Genomic DNA, 16,901 nt, shown 5'->3' on the forward strand with positions numbered 1-16,901 from the left:
TCTAGAAATAACACAAGAGGGATGTCAAGTCACTTAACAGTCCTAAGCATGTCCCTCGATTGCTCTAACCTAGTTTCTTGAATCAATAATACTCATAATGCTTTACTTTTTCACTTACGTTAAGCTCTTCTTCTCTTCTCTCTCGTCCTATTTCTTCTTGCTTCTTCTTCTCCCTCCTTTTTCAGAGGTAGTGAAGCAAGCTGTTTTTACAGTTGTGAATCTAAACCAAAACCTGGCATACGTCTCTCAAGCGAGTACACTCGGGGAGCAAACACGGTATGGGTTTTTATCGAAGCAGCCGAGATGGGATACGAGTCAAGGCAGAAAAAAAAAGGGCATAGATGAGATGGTGAAAAATTGAACGAAGGAAATAAAACAGGCAGAGAACATCGCTGGAGAAGCCAAGTTGTGAAGTAGAATGGAATGGCATGAGACTATATCACACCCAATCATTTGAATTAAATTAAATTAGATGAAATTGAATCATGAAGACTCTCAACAGTCTTCATGAATTGAATCATGAAGACTCTCAACAGTCTTGACTCTCTCAAATCTGGCAAACGGAATCAGGATAGTTTTTAATTCTCTGTTTTGTTTTGCTTCCCGTTTTCGTGGTGGTTTTAGGATAGGTATAGCTTTCTTTTCTATAAATAACACGTACACATCCAGTTTACATAACGCAGTTTAACTAAGTTTTGTTCGCACGCACATCCTAAATCCCAACGCGCACACGCAGAAACACACCCAAATCCACCCACAAACACATATACACGTAGACAGATAGATACCATTATTATGTGTGAGTTCATTGTTATTATTTATATGGCATGGGAAAATTCCATCTTTCCATGCCAACAGAAATGTCGGCTTCTTCTCAACTTCAAACTGCCTGATTCTCCTCGAAGCGTTTTGAAATCGCATCTCTGTTTTCGTCTTGATCAGAGACCTGGAATGCTAAAATGTTTCAGCGTATATCGTTGCTACACGACAACCTCTTTTTTTCCCTTTTTTCCCCACACAATGGCAATGCCTCTAGCGGCATCCTGGTCCGATTTCCAACCTCTCTTGTGTGTTCAGCATATACCTGGGTATTTTCTTCGTTTTTTGGAAAAGAATCATAGTTTAAACATAGAAACGCAATTGCGATTGCCGACGGAATAGAGCAAGGAAAGTCACGTTTTCTTCTCTGTGACTCGCTGAAACGTTGGGAACCAGTTACGATTACAGGGCTATAACAGCATGCGAAAAACCAGCTTTTCTTTTTCAAAGACCCTTTAAGGAATCGTATACTAGCTGCTATGCTTAAATTGGAAGTTAGAGCTAAAATCTGTGAAATTTTGAGTGAAATCGAACAAATATTTCTCATACTTTAAATGTTGGCATAAGTTATCATCGAGTATCATTCTTTGACCACTCATCAAAGGCGATGTTGTCATGTGACTTTCCTGATAAAATTGAGCAGCTTTCCATTGGTACAATATTGTACATGAAATTTACTGAAGTATTGCTTTTCTGAAATCCACACAAAGACGTAATTTTATGTTTTTTTAAAAAACCCATATAATCATAATCATAATCGTATGCTGAAAAGATTTCTAAAAAGAGCATTTTTCATCGAAAATGGAAACAAGAGTTAAGTGATGTAAAATATGAAGAGCTTCTCGGCTTTTTCAATCTTTGGTCACGTGACCAGTGATTTTAAAAGTTACCTTAAGACAATACGATGATTTGATAACAGCCTAATATTCAAAGTGTTATTACTTCTTTTATCATTTGTCGGATTTTGCTTGAACTTTAAATGATTCGCAAGTTACATTTCAAAATTACTTCCTTGTAAACATAATATGGTAACACTTTATTCAATAAGCTATATATAGACAACATGTAAGACACTGGTTGTGTAGTACATCCCGACAACACATGTTATGCTCAAAGTGTTATAGGTCTCTGGAAAAGTGATATGATTTTTGTTGTCCCCGCCGAACGAGTTCGAGCAGGTTCGAGCAGGAGCAGGGCTCCGTACGTGTATGTGTCTGTGCGTCCGTCCGTCTGTCTGTCCGTCCGTCTGTGTGTGCGTCCGTGTGTGATCAAAATGTACAATTTGCTACTTCTCTGTCATTTTATGAGCCAATTTTGATTCTGTTTGCTTTATATGATAGCACTACATGGGAGCTTTGAAACTTCTACACAGAATTTCAGTTGTGACCTTTGACCTTGACCTTTGACCTATATCGTACATTCTGCTACAAAATGCTACTCCTTCGCCATTTCTAACCCGATTTCGATTCCGTTTGCTTTATGTGATGGCACTAGGTGAGGGCTTCCAAACTTCTACACAGAATTTTGACCTTTGACTTCTTTGACCTTTGACCTTGATTTTTGACCTATATTGTACATTTTGCTACAAAATGCTACTCCTTCGCCATTTCTAACCCGATTTCGATTCCGTTTGCTTTATGTGATGGCTCTAGGTGAGGGCTTCAAAACTTCTTCACAGAATTTTGACCTTTGACTTCTTTGACCTTTGACCTTGAATTTTGGTGTATATTGTACATTGGCTACAAAATGCTACTCCTTCGCCATTTCTACCCCGATTTCGATTCCGTTTACTTTATGTGATGGCTCTAGGTGAGGGCTTCAAAACTTCTACACAGAATTTTGACCTTTGACTTCTTTGACCTTTGACCTTGATTTTTGACCTATATTGTACATTGGCTACAAAATGCTACTCCTTCGCCATTTCTAACCCGATTTCGATTCCGTTTGCTTAATGTGATGGCACTAGGTGAGGGCTTCAAAACTTCTACACAGAATTTTGACCTTTGACTTCTTTGACCTTTGACCTTGATTTCTGACCTGTATTGTACATTTTGCTACAAAATGCTACTCCTTCGCCATTTCTAACCCGATTTTGATTCCGTTTGCTTAATGTGATGGCACTAGGTGAGGGCTTCAAAGCTTCTGCACAGAATTTTGACCTTTGACTTCTTTGACCTTTGACCTTGATTTTTTACTTATATTGTACATTGGCTACAAAATGCTACTCCTTCTCCATTTCTAACCCGATTTCGATTCCGTTTGTTTTATGTGATGGCACTAGGTGAGGGCTTCAAAACTTTTACACAGAATTTGACCTTTGACTTCTTTGACCTTTGACCTTGATTTTTGACCTATATTGTACATTTTGCGACAAAATGCTATTCCCGGCGGGGACATTTATTACGCACCGCGTAATTTCTACTTTTCCTTATCATTAATCTGACAGTGTGAAAACTGTACATGTGCGTTTTGCATGTGAGTTTGCATTAGATGCATCAGAGAGTGGTCACGAATATTCATGTTGATCCAGTAAACAGTGCCATAACCAAGACACTGTGGTCTCAAATGTCTGTCACACCTTGTCACGTATGAGCGTTCATTTTGATACACAATGGTCATTATTCTGTGTAACTGTTAGTAGTACAAGTATGGCAAGGCATATGACTTCATTGAAACGATAGCTTTTCACTCTCACTACATTGTAATCGTCAGGGTTCTCAGAGCGCGCGATAATAGACTGGTATAATCACAACGAAAGTATGCTTTGCATCGTCTCTTACTGTACTAGACATCGATTACCATGCTGAGTTTGTTGATTCACAATAAGAACACTGGTTATCTGTGTAAAACACAGTAGATTGTCACATGTTGAGATAATTGCAGAATATATTTACTACATTTTCACGTTATACCATACAGAGTATAGGCCTACAAATGTATCACACTGACGTCTGAGTGTGAAGTTAGCAGTGCATTGAATCAAACAGAGCATGTTGCTGTGTGGGTTGAAGAATAAATCGAGTATGAACCCAACAATCTGTGTCGACTGAGATAGGTACTTCGTGCAACACGCATCTTCAATTGCGTCAATAACTGGCCAATTATCACAAACAACTTTTGCAATTCGATCAGGTCGACTTGTCAATCAAATTCGATGCGACAAGTACCAATCCAGATTAACCATGAACTCGGATGACTGACATTCATCTGAGCAATCAATGCTCCGTCTTCGAAATGAAATGAGTTCACAAAGTCGTTGTATGCCAACCACGATGCCAACGGTTGCTCATTATTGCGGGAAAAAAAAATAACTAAGTAAAAAGCTGGGTAGTGTCTTCGCGGCAGGAAGGCGAAATCATATCATTTTGATTACCTGTAGTTATAGTTAGATTTCTTCTGCCGATATTGCATACCATCGCAGACACTAACACTTGCAAAAGTCGTGGAGAGCAAACCCCTTTAAATACTTCATGAAACTGAGTGCAAAATGTCACAGCAGGAATACCAGATCCGACAAGTATACCATTAGTTTTAGACGTTTAACTCAAGGGAGATCTTGTCGGCACGAATTATGCAGCAAAGGCAAGATTGGATCGATTTTCACGAATGCATAGCCTACTTTTCAGGATCAATGTGTTATTATTCATACTTTATTATAATTTTGTCTTCTTTTCGTCCAGCTAAGAACGAGCAGTAAGGTGCTTTTACCTTTCATATCAATTATCTGATTACTTGCTTATGTGATATATTTCAACTTTTATTTCTTATCGGCAATTGAATGTTTTGTTCGTTTTTTTCCCCAAATATAACTTAATGTCATATGTTAAGGCTGTCGATTTTGTACTCTAATATCTATGTCAGTGATCACAACTCGCAAGCCCGCTTCGACGTCGTAATATGCTCAAAGAACCTCTCTGAGGATTTCAGTCCCAGGTGACTGCGCCGAAAATAGTTCCAGCACAAAAGACCACCGCAATTGCTGTACTTTCGTCCAAAAGAAAAGAAAAGAAAGGGGGAAAAGGAGACTGCGAGACCGAGGTGTATAGGTGAACAGCCCGTCGTTATAAGGTAGATACCCGACAAGGTGAGAGGTGAAATGACACGAGATATTTTGAAGCAGAAAACAGATTTAGAGAAAAAAAAAGAACACACACACAAATGGAGCCAAATCTACTCCTTATTCAAATCGACTTTGATAAAGAAACCTAACACTTAACACGATGAAAATTCGGACATTGAAATGGAGAAGTTATGGGATATTACAAAGGAGAAGCCGTGGAGGAGATGTATAGGAGACGCATAGAATATAAAGGAAGAAGTAAAAAGGAAAGAAAGAAAGAAGGAGAAGACGAAGAGAAAGTGATGGTAAAGAGAATTGGATTCCGAAGAAGGGGGATTAAGATATACGGGTGAAAACAAAAACAAAAACAAAAACAGAACAGAGACTTGTTCTTGATTGTTATCACGGGCAGTCACTGGGCAACACATTTCTGAAGGAACATGTTTCTGCTGAGCAATTGGGGTGGGGGGAGCGGTAGGTAGCAATTCCTCGTGGGATATACATATTAAAGTGTCACGCCAGTATGTTGTCTCTGCATGTAATTCTATTCATGCGTGTCATTTAAAGTTCCTAAACTTTAATGTCAAGTCTCTGGCTAAACCTTTTGTATGATGAGTCATAATGTAATATATAATGTTCATATAATATGAACCTGATAACCTACCCTGATTAATTAAGCAAATTCTCCGTGTTTACTGAGATACTCATTCCATCATCCTCGAATTAAAATTTCACAGACCTTCATCAAAATTGCATCATCTCCGTCAAACGATGTTTCCTAACCCTTACAGTCATATTTTTATTATTGAGTTATTTGGCATTTCAACATAAAACACAAATAGAAAGCCATATTACATGATATGATATGGAATAATGAGGTGATTCAAGTTTCATACCGCTGGTTGCCAGGGGCAGGAAATAGAATCTTAATCAGCGAGGCTCGAGGCCTTCATCCCCAACCAGTTCATCAATGTCAAAAAATTACAAACAGTTTCAATGACATATATTACAATATGAAACAAATATACACTTCAAATACAAATAGATACAAATAGAAATAGGCCTACAAATACAATCGGCAGCTGTTGAAGTCTGCTACATTCATATATATATATATATATATATATATATTTTTTTTTTTTAGCCAGTTCACAATTCAGAATGGCATCCGAATTGCAAAAGCAACCTATTCCATTCATAATCGCCTCAAGAATCACTCAAACATCACTTTATCATGATAGTATTATACAGTATATGAATTTCACTCCAGGCTGTAAGCAAAACCGAAAATTTGATGCCTTTATATTTCATACAACAACCACCATTTTTAAAGGTCCAGTTTACCTTTGGGAGTAGTGATTTCAAAAAATTTCAAGATATCACATTTAATGCATATGTGTAGTTCTGTTGTATCACAAACATCCTTCCATATAATTTTTTTTTTGCAATAAAGCCTAAAATATGAGGAGATATCTGTGTTTTTCTCAATAAACCGTAACTGTAGACGGTTTAATCCGGAAACATTTTTGTTATAACTATTGTTCACATTTTGTGTATTTAACAACACTTAACATTGATTATACGGATTCAAATTTTTACAGTGGTTGTTTCTAGCCCTAACTCACATTTTAGAACTGTTTTGAAGCACTAATGATGAGTTTTTGTTTCATCTGCAAATGGTAAATTATGCCTTTAATAGCAGACATCACATGGAACGATGTGCTCAAAACTTGCTCACACACTGCTTCGTTTGGGCGGGATATGGAAGCCAACACAACAACTGTTCATGTGTCAATCGCAATCATGTCATGGTACAAATGAAATAAAATATGACCTACATTATCAGAGCGATAAATTTCAGATTGAGGATCCGTTTTAATTGATTCTTAGAACAAAACAAAAACAAAACGACAGAAGAAAGCGTGACTCACAAAAATGCAAGAGCACCTAAAGATTTGGATGACTTGTAATTTCAACGTTCGTGTTTTCATGTCATATGTGTCATAGTGTGAACATAAATTGAAAGAGGTGTCCTACACTACATCCCCTATCATATACCTGTCACGATGCTACAGCGAAACGTTTTGATCTAGACGATCAATGCGGAGGATACGTATGGATGGATCATAACACTTGCTCCGTCAAAATAACTTCATGACAATGACTATTATGTCCATGATGTCATACAAAGCAAATATGGCATATTAACCACAATCAGACGCATTGGTTTGGCACATGCGTTTCACCTTGTGCTCGTCTATGTTTGCCATTTATTGTTTTCGGCGTAATTATTTTGTTAGTGCTCAGTGGGTATACCACCTTCATGCCTTCTAAAATCCTCAAACCAAACCATGCAAAGTTCCGCAGTCCTACTGTGACGACACCTCCCTTAGTCGTCTGGTGTTCTTGGTACTCCTTTAATTTCCCAACCCTGTCACCCTGCTTGAGGGCTGCACTCCTCAAGTTACTTTTTTAAAGCGGTAGGTGCTTCGTGCAATACACACTTGAGAAATGTGTGCATGAAGGATAGCCGACGTAGAAAGCGAGAGATGACGATATGTCTTTTCAGATAACGGGCGTAAAATCTAATATGACATAATGTGAACGCATATAGACGAGTGTGCTTGTCGTGTATGCTCATCTTTAGGAGTGTGCCATGGACGGCAATGTAATCAATATTTCATTCCATTTTCATTGATCAAGATCAAAGAAGCATAGTTATATAAACATATAACAGGCAAAAGACAACAAACAGATGGCATAATATAAATACTATACAAATCAGTACAATTTATACACTAAGATGACTGACAATAAACTGATGAAAAATGGAATGTATGTGAGAATTATGGCTTGCAGAAGTGTATATAGATATACCCGTAGTGGTGAATTCAAGCAAGATTATTATAAGCACCAGCAGGTAAATGATGAAGTAGAGAGTAGAGAGTTCTAAAGAAAGTATATCACACATACAATTTAAATGTCAATATTTTCATACAAAACATCAGTATGAATTCAGGGGTAACTTTTTGTAAAGTTTTTGAATAATATTACTAAACTGTAGATTAAAAATGAACAATTCATATTGTTTGACAATACAGGTCCAGTCTAACGCAATAAATAGATATTCATTTCATTTATCATTATCATGTATTAGATAACACGACAAGGTCTAAATCATCCAGACTGTATATGAATCGTCATCGAACGAGGAAACTTTATAAGCCCAAGTAAACATTCATGGAAACTGAGAAAAAGAAACCCACAACGAAATATAAAACAGACCAATTCAGTATTGGAGGATGTGTAAGAACAAGGTCACAGCGATGGATGAAAAAGAATGTTATACTGGATTAGTCTGGTTTTGATTATCTTAAATGCATTATGTACCATTTGCGGATGAAACAAAAACCCAGCTCTAGTGCTTCAAAATAGCTCTAAATGTGAGCTAGGGATAGAAACAATCAATGTAATTTTTATTAAAAGTTAAATATGCAAAATATGAACAATAGTTCAAATAAAATTGTTTCTAATTTAAATCGTCTACAGTTATGGGTGAATGAGAAAAACAGTGATATCTCCTTATATTTTAGCCTTGATTGCAAAATTAATACATGGTAAGATGTTTTATGCTACAACTGAAATACGTATATGCATCAAAATAATGTGATAACTCGAACATTTTTAAATCACTGCTCCCAATGGTAAACTTTAGAGGAAATGAACAGCATGGGGAAAACGTGAGCGTTGGGCTGCATGGGTGCCTCTTGACAATGACAGACTATCTACATCTTATCTACACCACGTATGTCGACCATGTGTCTTCCAATGCAAGATCTGTTAGGTACTCGAACGCAACATGATCAAAATGTCGAGGACACGCACGGGAGCTGGAACGAATACACACCGCCTTGCAGCTGCCTTCGACCGTCAGCAAAACGTCTCGATAGAATGCTTCCAACACAACATGGGGTCATGTTGGGACCCAGCTAATTCTTCAAACGTTATATCTACTAGCAGATACACGCATGCAGCATTAGGACTGCATTGCTACTAATGCATGCTTCTCAATGCTCCACTTGCCGATGAAGTGTACTTCCTGCAGACGCGTGATTTAAGGTAGAGTAATGTTCCTTACGGAATTTCGGACACTTAATCGTATCTCTCCGTATCATTACCTGTTTGAACGTTGTCAAAAGCGTCCCCAAAACTCACTTCTTTTCAACAGTGCTTAAACAGTTACATCATATCCCGCGTGATGATTTTATTTTGTGCCTTGAATATATAATGCAAATTGTGCATCATGGATACTCACTTTTTCATCATTCAGTCATCATTTTTTGTCTTATTGAAGTTTGAAGCATGATGCACGATGGAAATAAAATTGTTTAGCTGTAATTTTATGCCCTGTTAAAAAAAAAATAAAATTATAGGAACGAGAGATCTCTTCTCTTTATAATTAACAATATCAGATTAAAGGGTGTGTACAATTCTGGTCGAGGTGAGGATTTAGCTTTTAACGTTTTGCGAGATATTCAGAAACCACTCTATGAGATGTCAAAGAGCATGCAGTTCTAAGGGGTATCAAAAGTTTATTCGATGAAAATCGGTTTTGAAATGGCTGAAATACCCAAAAACAAGGTGAAACAAAGAGATCCTAATAAAGTTGTGGCATGTCGCCTTTTCTTATTAGCACTTTTTGGGATATCTCATATAAAAATAAACGTTGAATCCTTTTTAAAATTAGATTTTACATGCTCTTTCATATTTCATAAGAGGCTTTTCATTATCTTACTTGGGAATGTTCAAAAGATGAATCCCCACCTCAACCAGTACTGTACAGTCCCTTTAATCCTCAGTATACTTTTAAACCCAATTAAGACAAATCGACGATGTAGTTTATTCAAAGCTGTTTCAGCAATGATATATAGTGTCGAATTTTGCCATTCAATGACATTACGCCCTTTAACAACACTGTGTTCGCCTTACTACATTAAGTGGGAATACATTATGACAGCAATGTGATATGTGGAGGTAACGCTATACCATGTATACAGTGTCCTTATAATGTTTAAAGGGAATAAGGGATGGATGTTGCTCAACCAATCAGGCGCTGATCTGCTCTTTACTAAAATCCAATGAATGCAACCATGGCTCACTAAAACCTTGGGGAAAACAACAAATGCATATTGATTACTGAGCATGTGTCAAGACAGAACATTGGCGATATTCCTTTCTACGATGCCATTACGTTGTAACATGCAACATTTTTGAAGTGGTAGCTCATATAATTAAGTACCTGCATGGGCATTTGTAGGAACGTTAAAAGGTTGCCAGGCGGTGAAATTGTGACGTCACTTTCTTTGTACTTCTTAGTGCTATCCTGACAATTTATTTATTTATTTATTTTGGATACATCTTTTGAGAAATCTTCTATTTCTGTCGTGCGTGGACATACAAAGTGTGACAAAAATGAGTATTCGGAAGTAACAATACACTGTCACCCTTTTCACCCTTGTAATAAATTATTATTTTTATTCTATCATCTCTTTTGCATTTCCTTCATTGTTAAAAGGGTTTGATGTTCTTTCCCGTCTATGGTTCGGCTGCATTCCTTGTACCATAACTGATGTTTTAATTATGTAACTTCCCGTTCTGACATCGACATTGGCTAACTTTTCCCGGAGTTACAGGTCTTGCTACTGAATGAAAAAGGGCATGATCCTTGATTTTCGATGACATAATTTTATATTTTCTTAGCTGTTTGTATGTGTGTGTGTGTGTGTGTGGGCGGCGGGGGGGGGTGGGGGTGGTGGTTTGTAGAGTACATAGTAGAGGTTTGTATGTAAATAATGTTGCAACATTGCATTCGATTTTGACCTGAGAAAGCTCTTGTAACGCTAAAGAAAATTTTGGATGTATAAAGACATTACCATTAAAAATATCCATAAAATATTTACTAAAAATAAATTGTAAATCCCAATTGCAGAGTAACGTTTATCCACGATCTAGATGATTCTACGCAATCTATTTGTTTTTATTTCACCCATAGATTTCCTTCTATTAAATTACCATTTTCATGGATCCTTTACAAATATTCTGAGTTGATATTGTCAGCTTTGAAATGTTTTGCCATAATTGATAAAATGTCTGCATAACTTCACATCTTGGTAAGTTCACCGAGTGACCTGGATGTCCCCATCTGCAGTGCCTGCAGGTGGTCAAGCTATAGTCGGCAAGACGCCATCTTCTTTCCATAAATGCTTCAAGGCCCGAGGTATAGTGGCGACTTGTTTTGCCCTTTGACGGTATCCCGTTCTTCCCTGTTCCACCCATACCAGGTGCAGCGCGGATTCCTCTCTTTAGAACCTTGGAACGGCTCCAAGGCGAGATCGATGCCCTCAAACCCCTCAAGAGCGAGGTCGACGAGCTCAAACCTCTGCAGACCGAGATGAACGACCTCGAGCACGAGGTCGCTTTCCTCCGCACCTTTGTGAAGTCACACTGCAACCTTGAGGAATTCCCGGGTAAATTGGTGTCTCGTTTCGCAAATTTATATGTCGTACGTGCGTGTGCTGAAGAATTGATTTTAAAAGACCGCGAGGATGTGGAGCGATTAACGGAATTGGGCAGAAGAAATTAACCACAATGCATTACTGCACATTCCTTCTTTTTATTGGCTAAAGTACACATTCGTTTCCCTTCTCGTGTGAATCATCTTTAACATTACGTATGGGTCTTCACTTTGGTACTGCCTTTGCTCCTGCACAGAGCGAAATGTGCGTGACGCATTGAGTTGACTATTATAAGCACATCATCATTACCGCATCTACGAAATGCACCCATCACCTGATGTTGTCATGCTAACACGTCTTCAGAACCTGTCTTCCGTACACATCTCGAAGCTGTATTCGTTTGTGGTGGCATTTGGTTGTTTGGTCATACTAACCAGCATCGGCATCTTCGGGCCTGCTCAGTGTTATGCAGTAATCATGGCAACTCCCAAGGACTAACTATCATCCAGAAGAATCTCTTATCAGCTATCTGACTCTCTTTTTTTGAGCACTAACTTTCATTCTAATTTGTGAAAGTATATATACGGGCAATGTTAGTATTCATAAATGCGTGGTGACGAGGTGCAACTTAACCCTTCCAATACTGCAAGAATGATTCAGTGACCAAACATTAATAAAAGCTCATCACAATCATACATTGAAACGCGAAGCCCTTGAGTTTCTCGTTGTATCGACACATGTATTGTCACGATTGGTGCATGCGGACATGCTGGCTGTGGCTAACAGGTTGATATGAATAGGCCATCTCACATTTTGGAGTTCTTTCCGGGGCTTTCATAGTTTTAGTATTAATTTACGTTTAATTTTTACATATCACTGGCAGTCGATCGAAGAGACGGGAAGTTTCCAAGCTCTCCTTGATCACGGTCGATTTATGATTCTGATACATCCTTGTGAAATTTGGAATGTTTATACAAGCATATTCTATAACATACACTGTGTGCCTTACTTTAAGTCAAGAGGTAAGACGTAAATATTTCATTTCAATTTCAGACTACGGGAAATTTTTGTTATGATATCAGGTGGTTTTGTGTTGGATTCTAAAAGCGTGTCGTGTCTGATATAATTTTCCATTTTATGCACCTTTATTCATTCCCTTTCTTTGACACATTTTTGTTTCTTGTCACTCTTCTGACATCATGTGGTTAACGATTATGAACATTCGAACATATTTGGACTTTGTTCTTAAACATAATAACTTTGTAACCCAATGTAGCAACTCCTGGAATAGTACGCTTGTTGTGACGGGTCTAAGAGCTCAGTTTACGGAGCCCATCATGAGTAATGTAAAATGGGATGATGATTTGAAACAACAAGAAAAAGACTGTCCGGAATGTAGAATTTAATCAAATAAACTCAAATAAACCAAGATTTTAAATGTTTAAGTTGACTCCATCTTTGTCCTCCATTAATAGCCCCTGCATCTGTCCACTACGCAACATGCCTCCTCACCAAGAGCGGGAACACACAAATTGTCGGACGAGTCGATCTGCGGGAACAGGTAACTTTTAAGTCAACGCCTTGTCTTATATATAGAGCCCAGTTACTTATCATAAGCCACTTTGAGGTTCCACTTTGAGCATGAGCAGAAAAAGGTCATCTGTACCAGCAGAGCATGGTGGTTTTTAAATTCATTGAGATAAGCATCTGTGATGTAATGATTATTCAAGTGATCACTATAAGTGGTGCTTGCCAGCACATCCACCTGACAGCAAAAGCGGTATCTGACAATATCAATAGAAAGAGATTGTTAGCACATTCAATGCAAAATAATGAAATGGATGCTTTACAAAATGCCAATGGAAGGATCATTCTGGTCACCTGGTCTATGCAAGTTCATCTTTTGTTTGAACATGACTGATGAATTCCATAAATTGTTACGTTGGGCAAGCTTATGCCTTCTGTCGCTTGAAACTAGTTGAGTGCCTAATCAACTGAGAAAGAAGAAAGGTCATTTGTACCCATGTGCCCATGAGCTAACCCCGAACTGGCTTATTCTGCTTGACTGAATTAAAAACAATCAAACATAGATCGATCACCGTCCTTACGAAATCGATTGCTGGGTTACATGTCACGGGGTCCAAAGTTTGACGTCATTATGCGTATCATGGCTACATCTTTTTAGTGATGTATCAGTAATAACTGTTCATAATACTGTTCATAATACCGACACGTATGTATCAGATCATGCCGATCTATCATATGTATCATGTATCATGTATCATATATCATGTATCATACCGACACGTATGTATCAGATGTATCAGATGAATGAATGAATGAATCTATAATTTTACATTTTAGTATAAGAGAGCTGTGTCGTCCTTACGTCTATCTATAAAGATTCTCTGAAGAACAATCTACCCACTCTTATACCTATAATCTACCAAAGAAGTAGATAATTATGTTGTCTTTATATTTTGTGAATGTTGTATGTTGATTATACAGCGTTTTGATTATACAGCCCTGTAAAAGCGCTCAATGAGAAAAAAAGTTATCATTATTATTATTAAGAAACTTTGAAGAAATTCGAAAACATCTTCAAGTAATGTCAATCCTCCTATAAAATTCGAAACTGCAGAGTGGAACATTGGAGATAAACCTGCAGGTTGACGGTTCGAAACTCGGTCTGCAAGCCGACAGCAAGCACGGTTTCCATGTCCACACCTATGGCAACATCAGAGGCTCCTGCGGCAGCACTGGTGGCCACTACAACCCAGACGATGTCAATCATGCAGGACCAACCGACTCTGCAAGGTACTGCCATCTCGTTGAGCTGCATGGGAAAATAGTGTCCATGAATGTTTTTCACGCCCATGCAGGTTGTACGGTATAGGCCGACAGTCATGTCGCCTTGTAAATGAATTCCTAGGATTTCATATAAAGTATTTGTAAAAGGATTTGATCAAGTGTGAGTTTCTTCAATTTTGTCTCTCTCTACAAATCAAATTTGTTAAGATCGCAGCTGCTGATCTGTAAATTAACAAACATGTCGGAAAAAGGAACGAGTAGGACTCGAACCTGTCATCTATGTGCTTTCCGGACAGCGACACTATATCACCAGGCTGTCCCCGGTTGCCGGCAGTGACGCGATGAACATGGAACAAATACCCAAGCTCCGAAATTCCGACATTGCTAGATTAAGTAGTCCATGGCGGACAACAACGGAAGACAGAAACTCACAAGAAATTGAAGAAACTCACATCTGACCCTTCACCCCCTTGAACAACATCTTTCTTTCAAGATTTGATCAGTTAAAGTAAAACAGTAAACCGAATGACCTAAAAGTATGCTTGAATCCACCCTCCTCTTCCCCCATCCTCTCAGTGACGATACATCTTCTAGTGGGAACTTCTGTCTTATTAAATCATTATATAGCCAGCTCAAGCTAAATCAAACAACCCATACAAAATTCTATCAATAAACCCATTAAAGATTATATCAATATACGACATATACCCTAGAAGATGATGGTATAAAAAGACACCTCTATGTATTTTTAGTTCTACTTTACATTATGTTTCTTTTTTTCAACTCTGACCTGTTCTGTTGTGATACAGACACGTAGGAGACTTGGGAAACGTCGTCACGAATAGCAGCGGCGACATCGACGTCCGGTTCAACGACACTTTCGCTTCGCTCGTTGGAAACAAGTCGATCATTGGACGAAGCTTCGTGGTGGGTATTGCTCGAAAAAGTTTCGTTTGTGAACATTAACGGGGAAAGGGAACGATGATACGTTTTAATCTTTAATAAATGTTTCAATAACTGGAATTGCATTTTAGTTTATCTGTTGAATTACCTTGTTACCTCCGCATAGAGGTTATGTTTTTGTCGGCGTTGGTTTGTTTGTCTGTTTGCATAATAGTTGTGAAAGGCTTTGGATGTAACCTAAAGTAAACCAAAACTTGATAATAACACAAGGAAAATATGATTAAATTTTGGTAGTGATCCGCGAATTTTGAATGAATTGTTAAGGATTTTTTTTTTATCTTTTGGCTGATAGGATCAATGAACTTGGAGTTCAAGCTGCGCGTATTGATGTTTGCTTTGAAAGATGCACACTTGAGCGCGTGCTCTGCTCATGGCGTCGCGCAGCACGCAGGAAGCTGATGAGGTAAACGTGGTAAACTCAAGGCTTCTTGGTATATGGGAACTTTGGGCGATTATCAGTATGTACACGTATGGGTGGAAATGAGATGCTTGGTGAAACTCTGTTTTCCTAATTAATTCTTATATTAATAGGTTTCCGCTTTTTACAAGGCTCATGTCTCTCTCTCTCTCTCTTTTTTTGTTGATCCCTATTTTCATAAGATTATGTGCTCTTACTTCTTGTCTTGTGTTCAGCTTCTGTTATTGTCCCTTAATTATATTTGATTACACCAGTATATACGGTAAATGTAATATTCCCGGTACTTTTATTTTGATTTTTGTTATGTATGTTACCGCTTTAGCATTGGTTGTCATTGATAGTTGCTGTTTTAGTGTGGACGAAGGAAAACTCAAATTGAAATGAATCGTAATCATAGCTTCGTGCTGAAGACGTACAAAGACACAGACAGACAGAAACACACACACACACACTACTACTACTACTACTACTACTACTACTGCTACTACTACTACTACTACTACTAGTACTACTACTAATGTCTCCGATCATGTTTTCATCTAAAATTTTGTGAGTATCCATATGTTGTTTGCTTGCTCCTGATCGCAGCTCCATGCTGGCGAGGACGACCTCGGAAAGGTGGACAATGACGGGAGCCGGGCTAGCGGGAACGCCGGAGCACGTTTGGCTTGCTGCGTGATCGGCTGGGCGAGTGGCTCAGAATGGACAGACAGCTAACTTGCTCCTTTTTTTTTATTTTAAGGATGTATCTCCTACATTTTGTATTTTGCTCTGGTACATTATTGATCCCTCATTCCCCGTTTTGCATACTGCCATGCACGAGAAACACGCTTGTAAATAGAATCTTTCATATTATACTCTGACGAACGCCTTGATGCTTTTTGCCTTCCAACCCGTTGCTGAGTGATATTAGACTTCGTATTCTCATGTGTATCTGATCGTAGGGCTAAGTATAAGTGTGCCTCTTAAGGTACTAGGAAGTTTTGTTCAGTGAGGCCCTGTTAACCCACAGATCGTATGCAACAAACAGTGACAAAATGACGTTGATACAGCTTGAGTAAGTTTCATAGACATAATTATAGCACACACTGCAAATGACAATATTCCACTGTCGATTTCATGCGGGACTATACCTTCGTATAAATGATAGAGAGAAAACACGTGACGAAAAATACCTACAGTCGCAAGTCTTAATGCAAATATCCACCTGATTCTTATAGTATCATCTCTATGAGTAGCTCTATATTGCGAAGTAACCATTTGACTAATTGTAGCACGTGTGGAACTTCTTGTGATGCACTGAGCTCATTCCATA

The 16,901-nt window shown here is 38.2% G+C and overlaps 1 protein-coding gene across 1 annotated transcript in view; it reads left to right on the forward strand.

The window, feature by feature from the left end:
* The window catches only part of LOC140243311 (superoxide dismutase [Cu-Zn]-like), a 21,216-nt gene extending 4,913 nt beyond the window's left edge, over positions 1–16,303 (forward strand). The window contains exons 2-5 of the mRNA XM_072322987.1: positions 12,870–12,955; positions 14,036–14,211; positions 15,015–15,132; positions 16,175–16,303. Coding sequence (XP_072179088.1) covers positions 12,870–12,955; positions 14,036–14,211; positions 15,015–15,132; positions 16,175–16,303 — 509 coding nt within the window. The remainder of the gene's footprint in view (positions 1–12,869; positions 12,956–14,035; positions 14,212–15,014; positions 15,133–16,174) is intronic.
* Positions 16,304–16,901: the final 598 nt, after the last annotated feature.

This window comes from Diadema setosum, chromosome 2, assembly GCF_964275005.1.
Source record: "Diadema setosum chromosome 2, eeDiaSeto1, whole genome shotgun sequence".
NCBI lineage: Eukaryota > Metazoa > Echinodermata > Echinoidea > Diadematoida > Diadematidae > Diadema > Diadema setosum.